Raw genomic sequence first — 10,465 nt, forward strand, 5'->3', positions numbered from 1 at the left:
CTGCTGTAGCTGAACCCAGGACACCTTGATAGCAGGGGGATAGCGAAACAGCTTTTTGTGCATTTAGATTGTTGCTAGAGGTATAGACACAGGCACTTACACCAAAAAAGGATGTTGGGGAGGGACTCTTCGTTAGGGACTCTAGTGGTAGGACAAGGGGTAATGGCTTTAAACTTAAACAGGGGAAGTTTAGGTTAGATATAAGGAAGAAGTTCTTCACAGTGAGGGTGGTGAGGCACTGGAATGGGTTGCCCAAGGAAGTTGTGAATGCTCCATCCCTGGTGGTGTTCAAGGCCAGGTTGGACAGAGCCTTGGGCGACATGGTTTAGTGGGTGGTGTCCCAGGGGGGTTGAAACTGGATGATCTTGAGGTCCTTTCCAACCCTAACTATTCTATGAATCTATGATTCTAAATGGAAACAAAACAAGTGCTATGAGGAGTTTATATGTACACTTTGCCTCAGGCATCAAAACCTGGGACAATGACATTAAATGAGGGAGTACAGAGCAGATCCTTCTCCACCTCTGTGCCCATGGGCCAGATGGATTGAGCGTGGATCCAATGGGATCATAGCTGCATGCACAAAGATTCTGCCAAGTCTGGTCTCTGGTATGGACATGGGTCAGACTGCTGCAAAGTTGAGATTTTAGGAAACTCCCTGAAGAAATCTGGGCCCAGTGTCACCTGCTTTCAGGTTTACAGACAAGTAGAATTTCAGTTGTGGGTGCAGTTAGGAAAGGGAAAGCAGAAAACAGAACAAGGTCAAGCATTTGTTCTCTGCTGCTGGTGAAATGAGAAGAGAAAAGATGATGCAAGTGAAAAAAATCCTCCAAATGTTCTTGCTGGGGCACATGCTCATGTATAAAGGCGTTAAAGATCAGCAGTTCCCACTGAAACACTGTTCCATTGCATGTTCATGCTGTTGAAAGCTGAATCTAAGGTCTGGACACTCTTTGCCTATAAAACAGCATACAAGTGAACTGAAAACTGCTGAAGTTTATTATAATGGTGCAGACTCAGTACTATACAGTCACAGCTTAGAGGTAGCTGGGTCTGATGACAAAACCTCAGTTATTTGCACTCACGCACAAAAAGGCTATAAACTTCCAGTCTGTGAAGATCCAGCCGATAGCCAAACCTCTGTTTATGTGCAGGAAAAGCACTTTTAATACACAAGGAATTCATAACAGGATAATCACAGGTGTCTACGTGGCATCTTTCCACCCCCTAAGTAATTTCTTACTTCTGTAATTGCGCCTTGAGTTATGCAAGTCAAAGTTTGAGATCCTTTCCCAGGAGTTGTTTGTGCCGTTGATCATCGTTGCTCAGAACAAACTTTTCATCTCAAAGGCAGTCTGCAGTTGTCAGGGTTATATCTGTTAGTAGCCAAGTTGAGTTTTCAGCCTGTGAGTGTCCCCTTTGTGATCTCAGGAGGCATCTGGTGGTAGTATGTTTATTTCCAACCAGAATTAAAGCGTGTGGGATTAAGAAGCAGCATAAAGAGGAATGCACACTGTTCCCAATTAAAAGTAAATTGTGACTGAGATGTCCCTCTCTGCCTTTTCAGATCCTGGCACTTGTAGCAGTCAGAAAAGCCATGGACTACCTCTTCTCCCAGCATGACTTAAGCTTTCTTGACGACGTCATTCCAGAAAAGGACAAGAAAAAGAAAGAGGACGAGAAGAAGAAGAAGAAAAAGAAGGGCAGTGTGGACAGTGACAATGATGATGTAAGAAGCTTTCTGGTCTTGTCAACTCACTCATTCCTAGCTAGGTAATCCCAGGGGACAGTCCATGCCCGTCCCCAGCTCAGTTTTTTGCTGCTGCAGCAAACAAACTTCCTTTTCTACATTGCCTTCCCTTTTCCAGATGTCACCAGCCTGTGGTAGGTCATACTTGCATTGCCAAAAATGAAATCACACTTTCCACAAGAACACTAAATACCTGCTGAGATGTCGTGCCCTTTACGAGAACGCTTTTCATCACCCTGCCATGTTCATCTTGCCCTCCTCCGCCTTTCTCTGCTGTCACCGTCTTTTACATTTTAGGAGGAGAATGGTTTTCACCAGCAGCTCTGGTGCTTCTGGATATTTTCTGGTTTCCGTTTTTGATACTTCTTTAATTGCTCTTTTTAAAGGCGCAAATATATGTGACTTGTCACACTGCAGGCAAGACCGCTTTCTGGTGATAATACTCATGACCTAAGTATTTCCAAAGCATACGTGCCCTTATGCAGCATACTCCTTAGTCCTACCTCAGGTTGCAGAATGCCCTAAACTAGTGAAATGAAGCTGCTTATGTCGTTGCTGAGCAAGGTGACCTGCCTAGACCAGATCCTTGTGCCTTAGGTTGTTCTATTTTTTCCTGTATATAAAAGAAGAAGAAATGTAGTCCTTGTGCCTTTGAACATTCTCCTACCCAGGTCTAGCATGAACTCAAATACTACTGTGTAACAGCCTGGGTTCCTGAAGAAGGGCTTTTCTATGATGCAGGCAGAGGTAAAATGACCCAAAGCTGGAAAAAAATAAGGCCATTTTAATACAGCAGGAGAAAGAAATGAGAAGGGATTGCTCTCTGGGAGGAGGCAGGCAGCAGGAAAAGTCAGCTGGCCCTTCCTCAAGCCCCCTGCCCAGGTCACTGACTGAGCTTCGCTCTGTGTTTGGAGGATTTGTGCTGGGGGTATCATGTGCATCCTTCCTGCAATGAGCACATTGACCTTATCAGCCCTCCTTGTGGGGTAGATAGTACATCTGGTGTCCTTTAGAGAAAAATGGCAGCTCCAGGAGTTCCCCCAGACCATCCCAATGCCTGGTCTTGCTCAAGGTTGGGTCAACAGAGAAGACAACCTCAGTATTGGTGGAAGACAAGGTAGAAACTGAGTCCTTTATATGAGAGCTATATAACACCTCTGCAGATCTGTGTTAGAGGCAACAAAGTCAGGGTATTGCAATGAGAAAATATGCAAAGACCTTTGGACAAATAGTATATGGTGTCTAAAGTGGAGTATGTACACTGCAAGAGGCAAAACTTGGACTTTCTTAGAGGTGAGGGTGCAGCATTGTAAGAGATAGCCTGGATCCACACCTTGTAAAATCAAAGCTGAATCCCAGCTAGGGAGATTGGCTCTTATTTCAGACAGCAAGCTCCCTGTTCCCATCGTTCCTTCAGCTCCTGGGAGCCAAGGGCTTCACCAGCTGATAACTTGGTGCAAACCAAAATGAGGCAAAATGCCCTACTGTATATAGAGAATAGTCAGCAAAGGTTTGACTTCATCCCCTCCTCTTGACTGATTTGAATCCGGCAGCACCATGTCCTGAGCCGTGGTTTTCTGTATTTCCAGTATGTTCTAAGCTATGGCCTCCTTTCTCAGACTTTTAATGAATTTCAGGTACAGTAATTGATCTAATGGGTAAGAGAATTTATGCAAAATGTTGGTTCTTAACTCTTCTTGTTTTATTTTCAGCACTGCCTTTACCAGCTTCCTGAACATAGAGCACTTGGCATTATTGTTTTCATTATTTTTACCCTTTCCCTTCCAGAAATATGCCCCCACAAACTAATTGCTCCATTTGCCAAATGAAAACTCAAGCACCTCTGTTTCCTCTCCACTTCTACGTCAAAAAATGCCTGAGTCAAGAAAGGCCAGACAGTATTTTTATTGAAGAAAGAAGTAGTATATAAGGGCTAGTGTATTAATTTTCGCTCAGAAGTGATGTGTCAGGGTCTTTTCTTCCTTTTGGGGTGTTTTTGCAAACTGCAGATGTTTCGTCTGTCTCTTTGGTCATTTTAGATGGGAGAATCTAAAGTAGACCCTGAGCATCAGCATTGCTTTTCCACAGACTTCTTACATTGATTTGTTAGCACTGAGACAGTGCTAATATGTTGGTGAAGTTACCCAACTCTTATGCTCTGGGATTTGGGGGTGGCTTCATTGCCTCAGTGCTTCGTTGCTCAGCAAGCTTATCTTTATTCGAGCTGTGGGTATCCCTCAGCCTCAGAAAAATGCTCCTGAGGATACATTTTTGCTTATTGGAATATGAAATGCTGCACTGATGTCGGTTGTGTTAAAAAATAATCTAAATAATAATAATAATAATACAGGGAGAGGGATTCTCTGGCCTCTGCAGTGTTTTCTTGCCCTGATTCAAAGGTTTCCCTCCACACCAGCCTTGTGCTTGTGTTTAGTTCTCTCCAGGAACAAAGATACGTTAACATTTCTGGCAAACATCTCACTTCCTTTGCCAAGTTATGCAATATCAGCCTTTCCTTGGCTATTAGACGTTACTTTTACATTGAAAAAGCAAATTAACTCCAAGTGCCTTCTAGTAAGCGTAAGGAAGTGGGTTATTGAAGCCACTGGGGTATAAATGATGCTGGGACCCAAGCTCCAGAGGCTCTTGAGTACGGTTTATCTCTATACTTGTGCCTCTTCTTGATCAGTTTCTCCCAGCTGGCTGGGAGCACTGAATTCTTAGAAGGGTGCTTTATTTGATGAACTATTTTACTGGAAATAGAGGTGTGATTAAGACTGGGTTTGACTCAGTTTAAGTTAAAAGGGAGTTGAGACATTCCAGCTGCTGTATCATGTCTTGCCCTCATCCTTGTTGAGCAACTGGGAAGAAAAAAGGGGGTTTTCAGAAATCACAGCAGAATAAAATGTTTTGCTGAGCAATGTCCTGCTGTTGTTGCCTACAAATGCATTTTCCATCAGTATTTCCTGCAGCGAACTCCAAGATGAACTGGATTTTGTCCTATAAGCTGGTGGCAAAGGAGCTAGTGAGGTGGGGAAAAGGGAAGAGAACGATCACACCAGATTATTCCTTCAATCTGTTTTACTTTCCTAGTGTGAAGGAAGAGGGAAAGTGGGATGCAAGGGGAGGCAGTGGAAACCAGCAGGCAACTAAGCTAGACGATGCCTTTTGATTTTTTCTTCTTTTCTTTTCCTCATTCCTACAGAAACTATGTGAAGGATAATTTTAATTTGCGGGAGACGATAAGGGAGCGAGCAGTGAAAATGTTCTAAGACCTTTTACACGTTTCTTTCACAGTCTGACTGCCCCTACTCAGAAAAAGTCCCAAGTATTAAAATACCAATGGACATCATGGAGCAGGAACCTTTCCTAAGTGGTAGCAAACCTGCTGACAGTGAGTAGAACTAACCTCTTGCATGCCTGCTTGACTCTGACTTGCAGTACGAAAATTTATCTATATTTAGAATGATTTAAAACAGGAAACAAACCAGCCTTCCTATTACTTGAGAATTACTTTTTCTTGGGTTTTTTGGGGGTTTTTTTCTCATTTTTAATTTCCAGGCCTCTGATTAATGACAGATTTTGGGGTTGTGAAGGTTTTTTTATTTTCTCATTACAAATTTGATGTTGTTCCTTCTGGTGCCTCCAGCTTAAGCACTTTTATCCAGCTACTAGCAGGTCTCTTGGCCGCTCTCCTGCTCTCTTTTCTGACCCTTCCTGTTTTGTGTTAACTCTGCTGATGGTTTGATTGATTTTTTTCCTCCAAGCCTGGTGTTCTGGATTTGCAGCATGTCTAAACTGCATTGCTGTCTTGTTACTGTTTGCTTCCTTAGTGCCAAGCAGCTGCAAAAATCAGTGCTTAAAAGAATAATTAAGCATGTCGTTGATTGCACATTACACTGGCAAAGCAGTGGTCAGTTGACCATTAACGTATTTCCCTTCTTAGGTGATTTGCCTTTGCGCTATTCGGTTTATTTATTAATTTCTTACCTTAATACTTGTAATTGGTTATTACCATCTTTATTTTCAGACATTTTAACTTTCCATATTATAGTCTTTTAAGTGAGGGGCTGGGAATAACAACTGACCTTAGCTTTTTTGCCTTTGCCCTGACTTTTTAAAATACAGTGAGCAATAGGATCCATAGACTCACAAATTGGTTTGAGTTGGAAGGGACTTTAAAGCTCGTCTAGTTCCAACCCCCTGACATGGGCAAGGACACCTTCCACTAGACGAGGCTGCTCAAAGCCCTGTCCAACCTGGTCTGAAACACACCTGGAGATCAATAGGCTGGTTTGTCGTTAGGCAGGAGTGGAGAAATACAAATGATAGTAATAAATGAGTGCTGCTGTAAGGCTGGTAGAGGTTTCTAGGAGGGCGACCTAAACCCACAGATCTTTAGATCCTTAAACTATCATTTGAGTTTAAGAGCTGGTACCCAAGTTGCTTGCTTTTGGTGGCATTTAGATGCCTTAGGCAATCCTAAACCTTGCCCTGTGTACCTTTAGATACAGAAACACTTAGGGATTGGCATTATAAAACAACACCACAGAGAAAGAGGCATTTCCCTGACTATTTAGATATTCTCAGTGTTTTGCTGATAAGAACAATAAAAGGAAATCCAAACAGATCCTCCTGATTTTTCTGTGCAAACGCCCTGATGTGCTACACCCGAATTTCATCCTACATATTGTTACCCAGGATTTTATAATCAGATGCATTGTTTCCAATATATTTGAGGCTGAAACAGGTAAGAAAAAGATAATTTTGATGTAAACCTGTTTGTTGGAATGTGCATTGAAACAGCACAGGGTAAATCACCCATGAGCAGAGCAGTAGTTGGTTTGCCTACAATTGTTTGTACATTTTTATAATCTAGTAATTGATTGCCTGCTTTTAATTAGAAACTATGCAAAAAAAAAAAAAAGAAAAATAATCAGGCCCTTGGATTAGAAAAATACCTGGAATCCAGCAAGACTGTGGTATTGTCCTTGTCTACAGCTGAGCTCTGCGATTCAAGGCATCTTACTATAGTACAATAATACTACTGACATTAGCTTTCCTTCAGCAATAGCAAGAACAGGATTATTATTAACAGAGAGAACAATTCCCCATGGTGGGTCAGGAAAGGAAAGCCATAAAAGGCAAGAAACCACCTATTTTCTCAGGAGGAGTTTGGGTGCAACAGTGAGGAGTGCAGGGTAACTAAAGAGGTGTAGGCAAAAGGTAAGTGTCAAGACCTAAAGGTGGTGAAAGTCTTAGGAAATGAGGCTTTTGGTCATGTTGGCAGTTCAGGGGATTTCATCTTGGAGCTGAGAGAGAGAGAAAAGGAGTGATTTTACTTACAAGGTGTGAAATTCATCTGGCAGGCAGCAGTAAAAAAGCATTGCCAAATAGACGGAGAAACTGAGGCTGGGCTTGGAGAAGCCATCAGTGCTGCAGGCAATGACAAACAAGCCTTTCTTCCCAACAGGAGAAAAATCACCAACATTCCTTGAACGCCATACGTCGTGCTGATACAATTCCTTTCCTTCAATCACACACCATGCCAAGGTAAGCACCCCAAAAAATGCTTCATAATGATGCCTCAAAACCATTTCAATTACTCTTCATTATACCAAAAGTCAATGAGGCAAAGTTTCTGTTTACTTGTAGGAAACTTTTAAAAAGCACGTGGAAAGAATTCCCAACACAGGGTTGCAGCAACCTGGTCTAGGAGAGGGTGTCCCTGCCCGTGGCAGTGATGTGGAGCTAGATGAACTTTAAGGTCCCAGCTAACCCAGACCATCTTATGATTCTATGCATTTCTAATCCTGAGCTGGAATTGGGAAACTGGAGCCCTGGGATCTCCACCAGCCTTGATTAGACCCCAACTTCAGTACCTATGGCTGGCTTGGGGTCTAAAAACCAGAAGAAAGGTGTTGATCAACTTAGAGGAGTCTAAAAAACACATCTACATGGGAAAAATTAAAATAATTTGGATTGGTTTAGCCTTTAGGAAAAGAAAAGAGACAGACAGTGAGAGAAAACTCCTGCTGTGCTTTCCTTCAGTCATGTAATAGGGTGTTGCAAAGAGGAGTAATCTGTTTTCCCATGTTTGTAGTGGAAAACAGAGCACATAATAACCTTAAATTGCAGCAGGGTAGAGTTAAGTAATGATTGCTCAGAGCTCAGCCCAGGCTGAGCCCTTGGATCTCCCAGCACCAGAAGTCTGCTCTACACCAAGGCAGTAATACTTCTCTGAAATCATAGAATCCTAGAACGGGTTGAAAGGGACCTTAAAGCTCATCCAGTTCTATCCCCCTGCCACGGGCAGGGACACCTTTCACTAAACCAGGTTGCTCCAAGCCCTGTCCAACCTGGCTTGAAGTATCTACACTTCCAGGCAAGTGGGTGAAGATTATCTCAGTGGCTATAACCAGATTACTTCAAAGGCAGTTGATGAGTGTTATCACAGCTTGGTGTGAAGCACAAGTGCCGGATACTTAGAGCTCCTCAGTCCATGAAATTGGTCCTGGCATGAGCAGTGTTTAGACCAGTTCGTTACTATTGTGTGATGTATGGGCCTTCTCTTAAGAAACTGTCTATGACCACTGCCTGACAAGGTTATTTACTTTGTGTCTACAAGCTGCCAGTTTCAGATAGCTGTTTTGTGTGTGCTAATGCAAGGAACTGGTTCTAGGAGTCGAGCATTTGTTCCATTGCTCGATGTGACACTGTCCATTGGGTGTCCCAGTAAATCCCAGGATCTGCAGTTTTCCCAGTTGCCCCTCTGTTTTCTTTGTAAAGACTGATTTTTTTTCCCCCCAGGATTTGGGCACTGGGAAGCTGTGCTGGCAGAAGTTCTGAGCATGGCAGACCATGTTAAGAATGGCCAAGAAGCCTGGAGGAAGTCCCCATGTTCACCTTGTCCTTCTTTCTCTTCACAGCCCTCCACGAACTCCAGTAAAAGTTGTGCCTCAAATTAGAATAGACCTTGAGCCTGAAGACAATGGTTATTTCTGGAGGAGCAAGGGAACAGAAACTACTTTGTAATGTGTCTGTCTGTCAAATCTTCTATGGATTTTGTTTTGTCACTAGCCAAACATTAAAATGCTCTCCACTCCCCACTGCATAGGTATTGAGACATCCCACGCTGCCCCTCCACCCTTGCCCCTGCAGGTCTCCTCTGGTCCCTCCTCACCAGATTCTCCCACACTGATGAAGACTCGTTTTGCCTTCTCTGTCACTTCGACATGCACCTCATTCACAAGCAGAGGGCAGAAGAATTAAGGATACCACGTCATACCCCTGGGAGATGGCAGAGGAACCGGCGTTACTGTAGTCATGAATCAGTGTCTCTGTGTCCAACTGTCATCTGGCAGAACGAACCTGACCTCCAAGGCTCATTCCTTGCTTACCCTGCTGGAAGATGCTGGAAAGTGCTGCTAACACTAACTTGCTCTTAAAGCCTGTACTTTTAGTTAACACAGGAAGGAAAAGGAAAAGGTACTTCACTCCCAGCACAGACCAACCATTGCCATCACTGTAGCACGTGTTTCGAAATGTCCCTTTCCTATGCAATTTTTGTTTTTAAAGAAACACTTTAATGGACTTAATCTGTCAGGTACATGGAAGAGTGTTATTTTCCTAGATTATTTTGTTTAAATTATGAGGGCCTAACCTACAACTTTTTGTTGTTGTTGTTGTCAATTTTTTTAACCTTTTTTTAATTACTGTAAAGAAAAATGAATTTTTCCTGCAGCAGGAAACATATAGTTCTGAGTAGTTCTACCTCTTATTTCTAGATGCCAGGCTTTCTGTACAAAAAAAAATGTATTGTACCATATATAATGTGATTTTTACAAAGAAAAAACCCACAAAAACAAAACCACACCACCACAATCTCCAGGACATGGCATAGGGCTGGATCAGTCTGATTAACACCTTCTACTCTGAAGCATCTATTTTACTTAGGGTTATGTTATTTTATTTTTAGTAAGTAACTTTACTATGAAGGAGATGGGATGTCACTTAAATCTCTTGTGATCTAGGAACAGTCTTAAATGTAATGTTGGTAAGCAAACTAGTGACTGGCTACTGGCGTCAGTGGACAGATGCTGATTGTATTCCTGTTGTTGATTTCCTACACGGTGTTGTACAAATTACTTCTTTTGAAACACAGGGGGATGTGTGCAAGTGCGTGTATGTCTATGCATGAGAAGACCCCAAATGCACTTCAGGCACATTGATGGCACAATGGAGGAGAAAGACAGTTGAGGTTGGCCAACTGGGATGGTCATCCCAACGCTTGTGTTTGCCAGGCTCAGAAACATCTGCATCCTCTACGTCCCACATCTGTTCACCATCATCTAGAGAATTTACCCTAAATCTTGACTGCAGGGTCCTAGACCCATCCATCCATTCAGCAGGCTTTTGGTTTTAAACCAAGTGAGTAAGTATCACCGTGGGAGAGATTATTTTTCTCTCTGTGTGCATGTAAATGTGCATTTGGGAAGTTGGAAATTGGAAATGTCTTCGTCAAGACATTTTTTAATGAAACATGAGGACTACACATAAGACACTAAAACCTTCGTGGAAGAATAAAAAAGAACAAAGCCCATCTGTGAGGGCTAATTCCCCAATGGAGAAAAATCCTGCTGCAGAGGACAGGCACGTTGCTGCTTTCTGTTCAAAACTGAATGCTGTTCTGGTTAAGTAAACAGAATTTCATGA

The 10,465-nt window shown here is 42.6% G+C and overlaps 1 protein-coding gene across 1 annotated transcript; it reads left to right on the forward strand.

Annotated features, from left to right (window-relative positions):
- Window positions 1–1,527: 1,527 nt before the first annotated feature.
- On the forward strand, window positions 1,528–8,905 carry LOC104410434 (electrogenic sodium bicarbonate cotransporter 1-like). Its single transcript, XM_010020585.1, has 4 exons — window positions 1,528–1,729; window positions 5,048–5,144; window positions 7,224–7,303; window positions 8,680–8,905. Exons 1-3 carry the CDS (start codon window positions 1,598–1,600, stop codon window positions 7,265–7,267), a joined length of 273 nt encoding a protein of 90 aa, XP_010018887.1. The 5' UTR covers window positions 1,528–1,597; the 3' UTR covers window positions 7,268–7,303; window positions 8,680–8,905.
- Window positions 8,906–10,465: the final 1,560 nt, after the last annotated feature.

Source organism: Nestor notabilis, unplaced genomic scaffold (assembly GCF_000696875.1).
Source record: "Nestor notabilis isolate BGI_N333 unplaced genomic scaffold, ASM69687v1 scaffold18938, whole genome shotgun sequence".
In the NCBI taxonomy this organism is placed as follows: Eukaryota; Metazoa; Chordata; class Aves; order Psittaciformes; family Psittacidae; genus Nestor; species Nestor notabilis.